Source organism: Anas acuta, chromosome 13, assembly GCF_963932015.1.
Source record: "Anas acuta chromosome 13, bAnaAcu1.1, whole genome shotgun sequence".
In the NCBI taxonomy this organism is placed as follows: domain Eukaryota; kingdom Metazoa; phylum Chordata; class Aves; order Anseriformes; family Anatidae; genus Anas; species Anas acuta.
This window is the reverse complement of record NC_088991.1, coordinates 15,969,351-15,987,743: the sequence shown is the minus strand read 5'-3', so window position 1 is coordinate 15,987,743 and position 18,393 is coordinate 15,969,351. Positions and strand designations below refer to the sequence as shown.

The following is an 18,393-nucleotide window of genomic DNA, read 5'->3' as shown; positions in this document are numbered from 1 at the left end:
AGGTATGTCCACTGTCTTTGTAAAATAAAGATAATCATTTGGCATATGTTTACTGAACATAAAAAATGGTGAATTTTGTCTTCAGACTGTTTTTGCCTATTCACTACATAAGGGTTCTGAAAAGACAGGTTATTTGGGAATTCTAGCATTAAACATTTCTGGTAGTACTTTGCGCAGTTTGCAAAGGTAGTAATTTTTTTCACCATGTCTTCTTTCTTAGCTGAATGTCACAACCTTTTATAGTTCAACATTAATCTTGTAGATATTTTAACACATAGTTCTTGATTTTTTTTCAACTTTACATAGGTATGTCATTAAACGTATATATTTTAATGCTTGATTCTTGGCTTGTTTTCAGCTGTATGTAGATGAATGTAGATAAATGCTTTCAGATTATCTACAACTGCACTAAAATCTTGCGTTGCATAAATAAAGACTACAAATCTTTAAAATGACAGTGCTGGGAGTTGTATACATTTTGACAGTTCATCTTTCTCTTAGGCTGGACAAGCTTTTAGGAGCTATAACAACTGCTGCTGAGAGGAACAATAGAGAACGCTTTTCTCAGATTGTTGAAGGACTGGAGAATCATGAATTCTTACAATTGCAGGTGGGCTTACGTTTTTTATATGCTTACGAATAGCTAAGAAATCTGAAATACTAAAAGACCGTGTACCATTTAACAATCTTTAAATTATTTACCAGTGAAAACTACTTACTACTATTACTCCAGTTTACTAAAAGAGGAAAAATAGAAAAGACCTGCTGATATTAGATTTTTTGCATGGAAGGGATCCCTTTATCCATTATGAGATCATATATGTCACCTACAGGAGTCTTAATTTAGTATCTGAAACTCATGTTTTGGAGCTGATTAGGTGTTCAGCAAGTTTATATAGATGACATCTGCTTTCAAGCAGTGTTGTATGAACTTGGGTAAAACTTATTTCTTAGAAGCAATTTGGTCATAGTATCCACAAAATGGAGTTTGTATTCTCTTTTGAAATTTGTCAATTTTGAAAATATCTACCCAGCAAATCTTTTTGGTAAAGTGCAATATTAAAGGTTAGGTCACTCAAAAGTATGGAATTTAAAGCTCTTTGGCAGAAATAGCATAAAATTTTGTCTAGTTTGTGATAGGGAGAAACCCATATGCAACTCAATTGTACTGGAATCACAGAATCACAGAATCTCTAGGTTGGAAGAGACCTCAAGATCATCGAGTCCAACCTCTAACCTAACACTAACAGGAGTCTCAGTTAAAGCTATTTCTATTGTTTAAAGGTACAGTCTTGGAGAAGTAAGTCATGAAATATACTTACTATTTTTTTTACCCCAGGGTTTTTAATCATGTTGTCATAAATAAGCAAATTACTTCATAATACTAATAATTTAGAATGACTATGAAATGTAGGTGGAAATGCTTGACAAATGCTAGCTACCATGAACGTGGGTGGGTGTTCCTGAAAGCCAAAGATGAAATGGAGATTGACATTTATCTTTCTACTACTAATAAACATGTTAACTTTTTGAAAGCACTTTTAACTGAAATGGTTGGTTGCCTTTGTTTTGATACTATGTAATGAGATTGCATCTTAAGCATGCTTGTTAAATTAATAGTAATGTTATCACAAAAGAAATTCATTTTGATACCTCCAACCTTGACCTTGTTGATTTAAAAGCAAAACAAAAAACACCACGCAAAACAAAACACCCTCCGAATGAAAAAACACCCCCAAACTACATTTATACTTCAATAAATATACAATCGTAAGACTCATTAACTTGTTTCTGGCAAAACTGTTCTTAACTTGTAATGTATGGCACAAGTCATTAGGCCAACATCTCTTCTGGCAAAAGCAATCACAGCAGATGGCACCTTTTCTCTCTATTAATTTCTGATTGGACTTGTACTTTTGGCTTGTTAAGTTATGTCTTGGTGGTAACATACCAATTATTGAAGCAAATGTGATGATACTACATTATCAGATGATGCAGCTATATAAAGGGAGTGTCTTTGAAAGTGTTTTAATAGAAATTAAGGCTCCATAGGATGTTCCATTAAAACTAAATAGTGAATGTAATTAAAATTAGAAGGGTGTATTTATCTGATTTTTTCTCTGAAGCCATTGTTTGTTTATTTATGTCTACCCTAATGCTACTTCTATTTGCAGTTAACAGTTCTTTCTAAACATGGTATTTCCCTGGAGTCCTGTTTTTGTCTTATAATGTGTCAGCACTTTGGCATTATGATATTGTGTACCTGTTTTAAAATTAATTCAAGTGCACAGCTGTTCAATTAAAGCATTAGGCCCATAGTCTGAAACTTAAGGCATTTTGCAAAAATGAGGTGCAAGAGTAGAAAAGACACCTGCTGATGCAAAATATTTAGTGTGTGTTTTTTTCACATAATTTCTGAGTACTGTAAAAAAAACAACAGGTTGTTTTCAAATTAGTATGTACCAAGGAAGAAGAGGACTTGCAGTGTGGAACCGTAGTGCTGTAATAACTTTCTGAAATGAAGTTTCATCCTTTATACCTGATACCATGTTGAAGTAGCAGAAGTACTCATAATATGAAAGCAGGACAGTATTTGATGCTTGACTAGCATAAGTCAGTCAAACTGTTGTCTGCGTACAATGTAATGAATAATATCAATCTCTTGATACTTGTTTTTTACAGAGTAAACTGAAATAGTTGAAGACAATAAGTATTTATTTTCATTTGCATGCATACTAAAAGTTTTTTTTCCTGTAATTCCAATAACAGGTGGCCTGCATGCAGCTCATCAATGCCCTTGTTACATCTCCAGAAGAACTTGATTTCAGGATACACTTGAGAAATGAGTTTTTACGCTGTGGCCTGAAGAAAATATTGCCTGTACGTAGTTTGTATATTGATTGGAATTGATGATAGCCTGTTACCTGAGATTGTTGAAGAATAACAGATAGCTTCATTGACATGTTGTTGTTTATATATTTTAAAGGCATGCAGGAGATGTGAGAAATTATGACATACCTGTTTATGTTTGTGTGAATTCATGCAACTGTATTTTTTGCTTTGAAAAGGTTACTGATACTTATGTGTCTATTTTTTTAGGGTACATAGGTTTTCTATCATGTTTGTACTTGAATGTGATCATGTAGTCTTCATTTGTTATAGAGCTTCTGAAAGCCTAAAGAGCTCTTTGTGTATGTGTGTGTTTTAACAGCTACTGAAAATTAGTCTTTACATGATTAATAAATGCTTCTAGAACTTAAGAATTGGGGGGTAAGTGGGGTGTCAAATGAACTGAATTATAATAAATCATGATAGAAGACATGGTAGAATGGGTTATTTTTCAAGAAACTGAAGTGCAGAGCAATTCTGAAATAAGAAAAATTCGGGAGGATCCATATTTCTGTCTCATGCTCTGAGTATTCATAGTATGCTTCTCTGGTTTTCAAACATTAGAATCAGAATACATGAAAAACAACAACAAAAATAGAAACACATACTTAGCATTTAGTTTGTATGTATGAAGTTATGACAACTCCAGGCAAATTTTCATTTAGAGCATGAAGTACGTTCACACTAATGGTTTTTGCATTAATTTTTTTTTTTTTTTATGATTTGCCCAGTAGAAAGTTAAACCTGTCTCTCAAGTATTTGTGTTATTTCAAGAAAACCGTTTTTTTGCTAACTTGAAATACTAGTTTTATTCTTCTCTGTTTTACTTGTAAATGTTTCTCAATGTACCACAGATATTTTTCATGCTGTATTGCAGAATAACTTTTAAAAGTTTTTTAGTATGTCTTTTACACTTGTTCAGGTTTTTTACATTCACTTTTATTAATGCTTTGAAATTTACCTCATGTGCTTTGACCTGAGGTCTGAACTGTCAACTGTGTTCCATGAAGAAAATAAAACTCAGTCAGAAAGTTTCATATTTCTATAGCCTATATCTGATACTAGCTTATTGTTCTGCCTTACTGGCTGATATTATGCCTTATTTTTTCCTCAACTGTGCAATAACATTTAAAAAAATCTCTGAGTTACAACTTTTTCCTCTTTAAAAGATGTATTTTCTGCTCCTAAGTTTTATGTCTTAGATTTTGCCGTGATGTAATCTTTGTAGGGGTAGGAGTGGTGGTGGTGGAATTCTTGCTTTAGGAAACAAAAGGTAAAATTAAAATGCACTGTCTTGAACAACAGGCCTTGAAAGATAAGGAGAATGAAGAGCTTGATATTCAGTTGAAAGTGTTTGATGAGAACAAAGACGAAGACTTGATTGAACTGTCACATCGTCTCAATGATATCAGAGCTGAAATGGAATATCCTTTGTAGAAATGGTGTTATTACATTTGTTTAATAACTATTAAATGAAAGGTAGAAAGCTTTACATGCCATTGATTTGTTGCAGTTGCATATTTTGCAGGGACTTGCTCAAGCACATCTCATTCCACTTGTTTTTGTTAAAAACTTACTTAGAAAATTAGTATTAATATTTGTGATTTCAATGTGAATAATTAGGAACTCAATTTGTTGTGAATAGCATTTACTAAACTAAACTAAATTTTACTAAACTAAACTCTGGCTTGTGATACATGAAAATATAAAATAACAACTTAATTTTGATAACTAAGTTGTAAGAAAAATATTATTTTTTTATTCTTATTTATTTATTTTTAATTCTTGCATTTCCTTAACAATGTTTGCACTGATATGAATGAAGTATTTCACCTATTGTACAATATGTTGAAAGATACTACTTCTGAAGGCTACTTGTTGTCGATTCTCCAACACTTCCTTCTCATCAGGAATGATTACTATGTCAGGTAAGAATCAGCTGTCAGGGTTGATATTTGGAGGTGTTAAGGGGAAGAATAAAATAAATTGAGTGGCTCATGATCATTTACGAGTAGTTTGCTCTGTAGCTGATATGTTACATGATACTTGTTTTTCTGCTCAGTGTTAATTTTATAAAGAGCATATTAAATATAATACTTGTTTAAAAGACTTAAGCCTTACTTCCTCTAGCACCCTCATCCCCTAGTATTTTAATTTATTGTGCACATGTCAGTTGAGTTTGATAGTTTCTGGGGCTTCAATGAACTTACGTTAGTTGTATAACTGTATAACTAGTAATTCAAAAGTCTTTCACAATGCTCTGCATCTTCTTTCCTCTTTAAGCTTCTCTTTACTGTATGTGCACCTCGTTGTATCTTAGTGTAGAAGTACTACGTATAGCTTTTTGTTTTAGGAAATGTTTTCCTGTAAGTTAATGATAAAAACAATTGATGTGCAAAATGAAATTAAGAGGTAAAATATAACCTGAGAAATCTGTTCTTAATTTTTTGGGGAAGTTTGAAATATTGCAAGTTCAGGCTTGAGCATTTCCTACTTTGAAAACTCAGTGCTATGTGGAATTGAGGTGTGTAATACACTGCACCGGTTACAACTAACAATTCTGAGCACAGAATTCTCTAATGTTACAGGACCCTGATACAGTTGTTCAGAGAGGAATATCAATCGATTAACTTAACAGTAAAATAACTCTGCAAGTGTATTGATAACTTACTAAAGAATTTCTGCAGCATATGTTGAAAATACTGAAGTACTTAATGTTGTAATAGTGCTTTATTAGCCAGCATGCAAGTAAGACTTGGCTTGATCCTTTTACTGGCAAATGTAAAATTCTTATATTAGGAGTTATAGTTGCCCCATTTTCCACTCCTTGTTGCATAAATTATTGTTCATGTTGTCTTGTAAAATGTGTTCTTTGTTAGACCTCAGTATTACAAGATAATCGAAGAATGCGTATCACAGATAGTATTGCACTCTAGTGGAATGGACCCAGATTTTAAATGCAGAGGAAGAATGGATGTGGATTTTACTCACCTTGTTGGTTTGTATACTACAAGCAATCTTACATTGTGTTTTACTAAAGTGTATGTTTTCCTTTCTGTGCTGCTGTATAAAAATCTTGCGCGAATTTTCTTAGTTTTATAGAAATCTGCATGTAAGTTACAGGTGTACTTGTAGGAAAGGCCAGATTAAGCTCTGCAGCCCTTAATAAATTACACAGATGAAGTTTTATTCTCCAGTGTTATATTGGCATATATCTGAATCTGATAGTCTTGCTAACTAAAAATTGCTTTTTCATAAATTTTATGAATTTCAGGTCTGTAACAAGTACCAAAATTTATATTAACATTAACTGTTAATGAATTTTAATTGTTATAGGGTTAATTCTAAGAATATTTTCCAGACATTTGAGATGGTTTAGTAAGCTAAACTAGTCAGTTGAACATCCAGAGTCCTGCAGTTCTTTATGTCATCTGTGAAAGAAGCAGCTGAATAAATACAGTATCAATTAAATGGCAGTTAACAGCATTTAAAAGTTTTGCTGTAAGCTTTTCTTAAGATGGGTGGAATAGACTGTGTTCTTTAAATAGTGGCATCCTCTGGAGTAAATGTTTCATAGAAGGAAGTAGTTACTCTTTGAGAACATCTTCATTTACCAAAAAAGCTTTTTTGGTAAAAGAAGGTGAGAAAGGATGCTGTACAGGTTGCGTTGGAAGGGTGGGGAAGAACTGCTTTCTGAAAAAGTAACTTCCACGTCTAAAAAGGTGTATCTGTATTTTATTTAGTTATGACTAGGAACCTGGTCACTTAATCTTACCTCAAAATCTTTTCCATCGATCTAGTAGTTGAGGGAATAACTGGTTTGTCTATCCATGCCAGTTCCTACTTATAATACTGTTAATTTTGTTTGCTTCACTTATAAAAAGTATATTTTTTACCATCCATTATAAACCAATAGAAATATTTTGTACCACTGAGTGAAGAAACCTGCTTTATAGCCTGTCCAAATTGTCTTCACCTCTGAATTTTACTAAAATGAGAAGCAGTTCAGTTTTGGGTTTCTTATCTCAGAAGGAGGCTTTCTAAATTAAAAACTCAGAAGTAACTATTACTTCATGCTAGTGTAGGAGTCCTTTTTCACCTAATACTTAGGAGTAGATTAATCTAGAAGGGCAAAAATCATTATGTACAAACTGTAATCTGTTAGAGACAAAACAAGCTGTAGTTATTCATATTAAAAAAATAGTAGTTGTCTTCTCACAGCTTTTTTTTTCATAGTCACAGATTTTGCTCATCAAAATAATTCAACAAATGTTTGGTCAGATCAGCCTAGTAATTCATTTTATCTTTTGTCTCTTGCTTTCATGTCATGGTGCAGTTGTGGTTGGAAGGGACCCTAGAGCTGTGATGTTTTACCTGACTTTTGTGTGTTCAACTTTCAGATGCATGTGTGGACAAAGCTAAAGTAGAAGAAAGTGAAAAAAAGGCAGCAGAATTTTCCAGAAAAGTAAGTCCTTGTCACTACTCTTTTTAAGTTATGGAACAGAAGTCTGACGAGAATGCTATAGGCTTGTTTCACAGTAGAAACTTAGTGGAAATTTGGAAACAATGAATCTCACAGGCAGGAGTCCTGTTCTTCCACATTTAATAGCTCTGGGGGTGTTGCTGTGCAAGGCTCAGATTCCAGCTTCCTCCAAAATCAAAAGCAGGTGATTACTATTAGCTGTGAATATTTTTCAGTTGCATCAATCTGCTGTAGATAACTGATGGGAAAAGATTTCCACTTGCTACTATTTTGTCCTGAAACGTGTTGCACTTTAGGTGTTTAACTATGACTAAATAACGCTTTTTAAAAAAAGGGGGGGGTGAGGGGGGGGAAGGGAGGGGTGTGGCAAAGAAGAAAGGAGTTGTCTTAGCTCTTCATCTAGTGCTGGCTTCAAACCTGAGTAAACTTACCTAAGGCAGAGTCATTCAATGTTTCAAAAAGCATCAACTCTAACTATGGAGATGCTAACACGAAAATACTGCTTTAGCTGCTTATAATGCCCAAGATGAAGCATTATGTTATGGGGAAGAATAGCTTCTTTCCGTATTACTCACATTTGAGCCTTATAGGGTATTTTAGAACTTGTTTTGCAAACTACTACTTTCTTCTGGTCCAGTTCTCTTCTATTAGGAACTTGATAACTTAGCCTTTCAGTTATGGTAAGTCTTGAAATATTATCAGAAACATAAGAGGTTAGACCTTTAAAATAATTTTGTAGAATTCCAGCTGTGTTCTTCTTGTAATAAAAATTTTTGTATTTCTGAATTAATTGATGCTTATCCTTCTGCTTTATCACTGTTCATATTTGTGCTGACAGTAGCTTGATTAATGCTTTCTCAAATTACTTTTAAAATTATCTAGGAGATAGGAATTTAATAGATAAATTGTTAATCTCAGCTGATCACACAGTCTGTTTAATGATATGAAATGCTCAGTGCACTATATTGGCTGCAATAGTACTTAAAACCTGTACATAGTGTTGTATACTAAAACAGTCAAAATTTTGATTTAGCCTAAAAAGCCTTTTGCAGACCAAAGTGTAGTATATATTTTTTTGAATGTAATAAGAATTTCAAAAGAAATCAGTGAAACAGTCAATTTTTCTTCCTTCAGTGTTAAATGGGGTTTCATTTTTAGTACAGTTATGGTGTCTGAATTTTATAGAAGGCAAATTGTTGTAATGCTGCTGTACAGAATCCTGCATCAGAATGTACTTTGTTGCTGCAAGTCAACATGTGTTCTTAGAGATTGGTTGTTTTGTCCTGAGGAAGAGTGAGTTAACAGAAGCTTTTGAATATGCTAATAATGTATTAAGCCTAGGAAACAGTAGCAGGATGAAAGTATAATAAGAATTTTTCACAGTCATACTTAAATATTATAAGTAGGACTTTTCCATTTTATATAGGGACATCAAGAGTATTAGTGACTTACTTGGATGCCTCCTTGTACATTGACTTGTGCATTGACTTGTACATTGTCTATATTTGTTATTGTTCAAAGAATTCCTGAAATTATAATATCTAGTATGGACAAACACTTTTATGATTATGATTGTTACAGTTTGATGAAGAGTTCACAGCTCGACAGGAGGCACAAGCGGAACTGCAGAAACGAGAGGAGAAAATCAAAGAACTTGAAACAGAAATCAAACAGCTACGAACACAGGTAATAAAACTAAATTACATTAAGTTTTTCAACTGAAAACTGTTTTTACAGAATCAAGAGGAAAATGCCTTGGAGAATGTTCTTTCTGTAGAATTTGAAATGTGTGTTATAGTTGTATTGGTTTGTTTTTTAAGCAGTGTAAACTACTAAAGCTATTTAATGGAAGTAGCCTTTTTCAAATAGCAGTGTGTTCAAAATCTGTCATAAATACCTGCTTTATTGAAAAAAAAAATATTTAGGCTATGAAAAGTTTAAATTTAGCCTGACATTTTTTTCCTTGTTGTTTATGCTTTAATATCACTACTTCTATATGTTTTGCAAAAAGTGTTGTTTTTTTTTTTTTCAGAAGGCTTTATATCTGAGTAGCAAAGGTAGAAATCATGATAGCTGTGCATGCATAACTTAAATGCCTTTCAGAATGTGCATGCAAGTGAAGTCTGATAATAAACCTTTTTTTTTGAACTCCAGATACCAGGCTATAGCCTTTTCTAAAATAATGTTGAAGTAGTTTTATACAGTATAAGATTTTTGTAACAAAAAATGCAAAACCTCATGGAAGGGGAAGGTGATACATAATTTCAGCCAAGCTGATTTTACTTGAATTTATTTCTTCATAAATTTTGCTCACAGGTACCAAAACTGTATGTCCAGATTATCTATCCAGGATCACCTGTGAGGTGGAAAGCAAGAGATGCTCTGTGTTGAGTTGTCATTACATCTATTGGGTGATTCTTGTTTAATGATGAGTGGGGTTTTAGGCAGGCCTTTGGCAACCAGCAGTTGTTACAGTTTGATCCTTTTGCCTCACTCTAGTTAATTTGCCATTCCTTGAGCATTAGCCAAGGCCTGCCTGTTGCACTTTTTCTAATTGTGGGTACCTTAATAACTGTGGTCTTCCTGTTTGTATTAGAAGAGGAGGAACAGCATATGTTGTGTTATAACCTGGTTGCCATTTTTTGCTGTCAACATGCTGGTCTTTTTCTGACAAATAATCTGTGCTGTAGCCTTTTCACAGCACAGGCTTTCTTGTTACATTGTTACTTGTTACTATAAACATGTTACATTGTGTTTAACAGATGGATTGCTGTACATTGTGTCACTGGTTTTCAATGCAAGTCATTCACGTAACTTGTGGTTACAAACCTTATGGTTTCTATTGCTGTTTTCCTTCACAAACGCTTCTTTCAATGCCTCATGCCTCGTTCCTATCCACTTTAATGTTTGTTACAGATCTCTACAAGACAGTTACACTGAAATTTGTCAATCAGTTTTAATGAGTTCTCCACCAGTTGTTGCATTACAGTTGTAATAGTACACTTACATAGTTCATGGGACAAAGAAACACATTTTAAGCAAAGCCAATAATTTATTTTTAGTCTAATCAGTTAATAATCCAGCTATATCATTGCCAACACAGTTCATATTATCTAGACATTACAGCTCATTCTTAATAGTGGTACAATTAAGTGATATATCTTAACTTTGTCATATCTATGCCTTTTTTTTTTTTCTCTTGAGTTATGTTTCCCATTACATTCTCAACTAGCTTAGAATGTGATGGCATTTATTTCTAGGTGCACTCAGTTTTTTTCAGCATGGTATTTTACTTTTTTTTGGGGGGGGGGGGGGGGGGGGGGGGCGGGAATTGGTTTCATTAAACTAGAAGTAGTAAATAATTAGGCATGGAAAGAGTATGTAAATTAGATTAAATGAAAAGCCTGCATTACGTAATGATTTTGCAACAAAAGATTCCTTAGTATGTAGAGGATTTACAATATGAGCTCATGTGGCATTTTGTGCATATCTCCGGAAACTGTTTTTAAACCATTTTTAAAAGACAGTTGTCTGTGAATTTGACACTCTAATAATTTATTGGAATGGATATTGGAACTGCTCATTTTTCCTTCCTATCCAAGTGCAGACAGTTTTAAAACCAAGCATGATTGTTTCACTCCCCACCCCCATGCCCACACAAGATGTCAGGATAGTTACAACAACTCTTGTACTGCCCTAGCTGCTTCAGTGATTTAATTCAAAAACCTTCCACCAGCAGTTTAGTGTTCTTAAAATCAAGTGTGGTTATTACCATGTTTGCCACAGCTCTCCAGGATGTCCTGAGTGGGGAAATTATTTTAGTTCATTGATTAGATATAAATTGATATGTTGTTCTCTTAAATGTTAGTGCTACTAGTACATTGTCTTGAAAATGGAAACCATTTGTTTATAAATACTAGGTGATTCAGTTTACTTGGTAGTTTTATGGTACATGGTATTTCTCATTTTATTGAGGTACAGTAGACTACAAGGTAGATTAGTCAGTTTATATTAAACCTCCTTCCCTCCCCAGATGAAAAGAATTGCTCTTTTAAATTTCAGGCTCCAGTCCTGACAAGTCAACAGACAGAAGCAGCACCACTTCCTCCAATATCAACTGAGAATGTGACACCTCCTCCTCCAGCACCACCTCCTCCTCCGCCACTGCCTGGTGAAGCAGTGCCACCCCCTCCACCACCACCACCACCACCGCCGCTGCCTGGTACACAAGCAGTGCCACCTTCGCTGACGCTTAGTGCAGTCGTGCCACCTCCTCCGCCGCTGCCTGGTACAACACCGATACCTCCGCCACCACCGCCACTGCCTGGTGCAGTATTGCCACCACCACCACCGCCACTGCCTGGTGCAGTATTGCCGCCTCCACCACCACCACTGCCTGGTGGATCGCTGCCACCTCCACCACCACCGCTTCCTGGTGCAGCAGTGCCGCCTCCACCACCTCTTTTTGGTGGGCCTCCTATGCCACCACCTCTTGGAGGTGTTCCTTTTGCTCCCTTTGCAGTGGTACCAGCATTACCACATGGAATGAAGGAGAAGAAAAAATATAAGCTGGAGGTCTCTATGAAGAGAATCAACTGGTCAAAGGTATTACAAAATGTTTTGTTTTTTTCTCCCATTGATTAAAAAGTGGCTTTTGAGGAAGAAGGTGAAATGTCAGGGTTTATATTAAGTAGCTGATAGTACTCATGAAGCTTGGGGAATTCATTAAATCCTGTATCCAAAATACTTCTAATGCACTGGTTGTGATGCAGCTGGTGTTGGTTTTCGAGGACACCTTATCTTATGGGGGAAACTCAATGTATTTAATACTCAGCATCTTGTATTCTGGGGATATGAGTAGCTAGCAGATCTGAAATTTTTTTAGTAATTTTCTGTAGAGGTAAGTTCTATATGTCTTTAGCTGTAACTGATGCTTGATTTGCCAAGTAAAAACTTCAGAAGTTAAATGTGTTTCAAGTAGGTTTAAGTTATCAGGTAGTTTAAGTGTATACTTTAATCATGGTACTACTATTTTCAGTAGATTGATTTAGTTAAAAGATTATTAGTGTTTAGGATTGGGGAAATGAATTTTGAAGTTGACAGTTGGGTAGAAAACTGTTGAGAAGACTGCCATTTATGAATCTTGGCAATCTGACAGTTGACAGAGGGATCCGGAGTCGAGGGATGACTACCACCGTGTTTACTTAATTGAAGTAGCTGTGGCTGAGTAATAAGAAAGGATTTTGTAAAAGGAGATGAACTTAGAGGAATTAAGTCTCTAGCAATAAAATGCAGTAAAACCTGGTGTGAGTAGTTAAATGGTATTTTGGAAGGCACTGCAAAGCAGAGCTCTGATTTTGTTTTCTTGTGCTGTGGATTAAGCAGTCTGTTGGAGTCATAAATTGTGTATTTTGTATGTACAATAAAAAATATTTTTGCTTGTTTTTTTGAGGGCAAGTTGAAAGTGGATCAGGCTTACAGAATGTGTAATTTTGGATCTGATACTGTCTCAAAAGCACAGTGCTTTGGTTATGCTTTCTAGGAATTTCTTTAAAAAAAAAAAAAAAAGAAGTTTGAAGGAAACCGTTATGGTAACATTGATAGTGTTTTTTTTTCCTAGTTTCCTTTCAAGAGCCTTTCATGAAACATAAGAACTTGACTAGTCCCTCAAAAAAATGTTGGGAAGGCATTGGAGAAAGAATTGTTCCTAGTAAAAAGCAACATCCTTATTTGCTGTGATAAGTATACAGACCTACACCACTAAAATTTTCTTGTAAGGACAGATGTCTTGATGTGAAGTTGTGTTATTTTGAGACTAGTCCTCTGAATAAATAACTTATTTTAAATTAAAGCATTAATAAGGAAATGAAACAAATGATTATGTTCGCATATTTCTTCTTGTGACATGTTCTGTAAGTTTTAAAGGAAATTTGATTTTCATTGCCTTACTTGTCAATGATAGTTGTACTAGAAAGCATGCTTTAACAGCAACATCTTCCATAACTCTGTTGTTAAGATAAATGCCTTTCTCTGGGAAAGGCAGGTGTTTACACTGATATTGCAGAGCTTATCATAAGGTAGTAAAGGCAGTGGTGTTACATTGTATCAGTTTTGTTTAAAGTTTTTACTGCACTGGATTTAGCAGTATGCAGTTTTAATAGTTAACTGGTAGAGTCATTGCTGGTAGAGTCATTTAACTGGTAGAATTGAGAAGCTCACCATTTATTTTACAAGTATAGGTGATATGATGTAGTATGTGAGTTTTTAAATGAGATTTTTTGGCAGAAATTGTTTGATGTTTGGCAGATGAGCAACCCATGAAGCTAATTTAGTTCCCAAACAGTTCTTTTTGAAAAAGTCCCTGGGTTGCACATTGCTGAGTGAGATTATTTGTTTCCATGAAAACTTTCAGAGGATTTGTACTAGGCTTGGTGGATTTATGTAATGACAGCAAGAGATGGTGGAAGGTAACTACTTACTTTCTTTTCTGGTCCTTTGACTGCTCTGAGGTACGTGGAGTATCATCAGAGAGTGAATGCTTACTGAATTTTTCTTCTGCAGAATGTTGCTTGTATTGTTGATCCATGCCAAAGTGGACTGAAAAACTGTCATGATCGAGGTGAAAAGAAGGGGTATCATTCTATTAGGCATGAACAATGAATTGTAACTTTGCATCAAGTTGCATAAGTATATACAAACATTGAGGAACAGTTTTAAAGTAGTTTGCAACTAGCAGTTATCCAACAGCATTCTGTTTTATGTAGAAAGCTTCCATGCTGTTGAAGTCTAATCTAGTTTTATGTTCAGAGAATGTGGATATCTGTGTTGATAATGTAATGATGCTTAAGTTATTGATCTGGAATATTCATTGATTTCAAATTATTTCTGTGGTAGGGCAGGGTTGTGGCCACTGGGAGGAGCTATGGGACTGCTTAAGTGAAACATTTGGGCACCATTATCTTAGACTGAATGTGAACTTTTACCATATAGCCCATTTATATTACTTATACTTAAGCAAACTTTTTTTTTTTTTTATAATCTTAAAATATAAGCATCTACATGAACAGTGAAATAAAAGGACAGTTTCTGATTTGCCAACATGTGACCATAGTTACTTGTTGAAACATAACTTTGTTGGGGGATGGTGTGGAAGAAGTTACACGGGTATACATGTATGATTAGATATATATTTCTGTAAAATTTCTCTTTGATCAGTGTAGCCACTGTTCTTTGCATCGAAGAGAGGAATTTGAGTTACTTCATAATTGTGTATAACATCTATTGAGTACACACTCAGTAAGTTTTCAGACAATACCATGGTGAGGGGAAGTATCGATCTGCTGGAGGGTAAGAAGGCCCAGCAGACGATCCTGGAGAGGTTGGATCATGGGCAGAGGCCAATGGGATGAGGTTCAACATGGCTAAATGCCAGATCCTGCACTTTGGCCACAACAACCTCATGCAACACTAAAAGCTTGGGGCAAAGTGGCTTGAAAGCTATGCAGAGGAAAAGGGTCTGGGGGTGTTGGTCAGTGCTCAACTGATCGTAGAAAAATAAATAAAATCTTATAAACTGCCATCAACCTACACAACAATTTTTGTTTGAATGTATTCTTTAAGAATTACTGATTTTTAAGACAACATATAATACATAGAACTTAACTAAATGCATTTCAGTCCAGTTATTGCAACAGTCCTGTGGAGTTGGCTTTAATTTGGCTATTAACAGGATGAGTTATTAACTTTGGAAGTGACATTTCTGTTTCAGGTTGAGCCCCAAGAAATAGCAGAAAGCAGCTTTTGGGTAAAAGCTGAAGAAGATAAATTTGAAAGCCCAGAATTATTTGCAAAATTGGCAATCACCTTTGGAACACAGGTGAAAGGTATGTTCTTCTTTTACTTTTTGTCTCATGCTTTTATTAAGTGTAAAGCTGCAGTGGTGTTTTTTTTATGCTTTGTGGATTGCTATAGAATTATACAATACTTAAAGTAGGAAGATGATTTACAATGTGTATTTAAGCATTGCCATCTATTACAGGAATTGTATTCCTCTCACTTCATGGCCTTTGGTGGTAACAACCTTATGTAATAATGCATTCTGAATCTGCCTAGTGTGTTCTAGACAGGTTGAATCTTCAATTTAAACCCTGATCTATCTTCAGATTCTAACACTAGCATCATGCTCATCCGCATTAATGCTCCTAGCTGCACAGACTGCAAGTTGTCAGGTTCTTCTTCATCACTTGGGAAGGGTTTAATGTGTAATAAAAATGTGCTTATTTGTACCACTGTGGTAAATGAAAATCCCACACCACTGAAAATGAGACTTAAGAATCTAGCTATTACAACATGCAGTTACATCACAACTCCTGTAATGTGCCTGATGCCACGATACTGGAATCTGCGAGTTGAAACCATTGTTCTCTTCTAAGTTTTCGAGTGTTGTTGGGGTGTGTTTTTTGTTGTCGTGTTTTGTTTGTGTGCTTTTAACCTGGGGACAAACAGTTAAGTAACTGCTTGGTCCGATCAGGTGATAGAGCCATTTGTTTACAACAGAGGCTACACTCTTGCTCCCTTTTTGTGAAGGTAAGTTCAGAACTCTTTGCAACACTTGTGGTTAATCACTTCTTTCTCCTGAGTCTCAAAGACATAGTTTTTGCAGAGTTATCTCCTCAGAGTCTTCTTCCACTACAGGTGTGTGATTAGTCATACAAATTTCATTGATACTTGGCAACTACAGCCAACTCTTGGTTGGCTTAAAGCTCAGACTAGATACATTTCATGACTGTTTGTAGCATGTTTTGTAGACATACATCTCCTTAATCTTTGTGTGCACACACACTGTTTAAACTTTGCATAATACCATGGAAAACATCAGGTACTTTACTAATTTTTGGTGAAATGCAATGAGCAATAGCTGTTTCTCTGTTAGCAAGAACTATGCTGGAGCTTGTGTCAAGTCCACATGAGGCTGGCTGCTCAATGTGTCATGTAAATAGCTTTTCTGGTAATGCTTCTAGATTTAAAACAAAAAAAAAAATCCTTAACTTTTTGAACACTTATTTAGGTAGGAAATAATATGTTAATATTTATATCTTGAGTCAGGAAGGCAGTTACGGACAACTGAAGGTTGGTTACTTAATGCTATTTTGAACTTTTTACAGCCTTCAGATGGCCTTTAAGTACTTATGAGGCTGCATATAGTCTGTTGAAGTCTTATTGTTAACTGTAGATTACAGTGAACTAGTGATCAGTAGTTCATATTTGGCCATTTATTCGTAATTTGTTTCAGACATTTGAAAAGGAGCAAGTACATTTGAAGTATGGTTTAATAATAACTTAATCGGGAGCTAATGAGGAAGCCCAACAAATTAGAATTTAAGAAGTGTTGGGTAGTTAAAGAATTTGTGCTTTAGCCGCAGATCTTTCATCCATTTGTCAACAAGTTAGAATATGATATACTTGAGGGATGTGGAATTCTGGAAGCTGAATGGAGGCAGATGTTCAAGTCAGATGATCAAGTATTTGTAGGCCAAATCTTAGTGAGCAAACAAACATTTAGGAATTTGAAGTGAATGTTAAGTATTTTTGCATTGCGGTTTTTACTTCAACTTTTTGGCTTTGAGAATTAACATTTCATGTGATGCCTTGTGTTTTGATTGTAGCGAGTCTTCTGTAACTTCAACTAGAATCCCTTTCTGTCAATTACAATAGGATTTTATTACTTTTAGAATGAATTTGTATTGCACTTAGGGGTCTGTGATTTCCTGGCTGTTGTATGAATTACAGGGATAATTCAGAAAAAGGATACATAGTTTTGCCATCTGGTTAAAATAATGTGGAGTTTGCCACTGATTTGGGTGTGACAGCAAACCAATAAAACCTTCAAGGAAAAAACACATGGCAGCAGATATTTGCAATGGATTGAGAACCTTCTAAGTGAAAATGACAAGCTTCTGCCTTAAGCTGAATCCTTTCATCAGCAATCTGAAGAAATGTTTCTGAATTCCTGAGAAAGCCACTTCATTAAAAATGTTGAAAAAACTCTTCTGAAATTTTGACGTAGCTGTCGGTTTCATGGGAGAAAATTCTTGTTGACCTAGTTGCGCAGTTATAAAACAAGAAGCAATAGAAATTCTCTGCGTAGGTTAACTTGGTGATAGCCTTGCAGATAGTTTTTGTGTTAATCCTTTTGCCATTCTCATTTAATGGTTGTAGAAAATAACATGCCATGACAAAGGATGGGGAGAAATAAGAAGACTACATTGCTGTTTCTACCTTGAGCCATCTTTTTTTATTCTGTCATAAACTAAATAATTATATCAGCCAATTTTCACATGGGCTACCTACTATTTTTGGAGAAGTTACTGCATATCGCCCAGGACAGGTTATTTAAACACCTATTTATTGTACTTTCATTTAGCTGGTAGTAGAGAAAGTTAGCTTGTTCTTTCTTTTAGTTCAACTTTACTTTGATACTTAAAAAGCTTCTAGAAGATCAGGAGCTTCAGAGTATCTAGTAGTAGCATATGCTGAAATTACTGCATCTCACAAGCAACTGCCTTCTTAAACTGCTATTCGCAAAGAGAAACATTAAAATAATAATCAGCATTTTTATTTCTCACACTTGGCCTTAAAAACCACAGGCATCACATTAACCATCTAAATATTAATTTTAAGCATAATCTAGAGTCAATTTTTTTCTCTGCTTTAGTCCCATTTTTTTGGTGTGATCTACATGTATATTACAGGAGAATTAAAGAAATGCAAATAGAAACACGTTTTATATTCTCTAGAGAGCACAGTCAATGTGTAAAACAAATACACATTTTGAGTGGGTGAGTGGGAGAAAACTGACTATCTTTAAAAACTGACTATCTTTAAAAACTTTTTCTGATGACTTAGTGTTTATCATCTTGTATTTCATGGGATTTTGGAATGCCTGTGGCAGTAGTAACTGAAGTGAAACAAATGATATGCACTTATTAATAAGTTGTATATTCCTTCAAGGTTGCAGCACT

The 18,393-nt window shown here is 34.8% G+C and overlaps 1 protein-coding gene across 17 annotated transcripts in view; it reads left to right on the top strand.

Moving 5' to 3' along the window:
- The window catches only part of DIAPH2 (diaphanous related formin 2), a 252,477-nt gene that overhangs the window by 32,378 nt on the left and 201,706 nt on the right, over window positions 1–18,393 (top strand). For 16 of the 17 annotated variants that reach the window (XR_011101176.1, XR_011101178.1, XR_011101177.1 and 13 more), the window contains 9 exons: window positions 502–610; window positions 2,770–2,880; window positions 4,195–4,313; window positions 4,701–4,817; window positions 5,769–5,887; window positions 7,290–7,354; window positions 8,954–9,058; window positions 11,435–11,977; window positions 15,141–15,255. Coding sequence is in view for 9 of the 17 variants with exons in the window: in XM_068697351.1 (XP_068553452.1) it covers window positions 502–610; window positions 2,770–2,880; window positions 4,195–4,313; window positions 4,701–4,817; window positions 5,769–5,887; window positions 7,290–7,354; window positions 8,954–9,058; window positions 11,435–11,977; window positions 15,141–15,255 (1,403 nt within the window). In the remaining 8 variants the exon portion in view is untranslated. The remainder of the gene's footprint in view (window positions 1–501; window positions 611–2,769; window positions 2,881–4,194; window positions 4,314–4,700; window positions 4,818–5,768; window positions 5,888–7,289; window positions 7,355–8,953; window positions 9,059–11,434; window positions 11,978–15,140; window positions 15,256–18,393) is intronic. The other variant, XM_068697348.1, reaches the window with a different exon arrangement.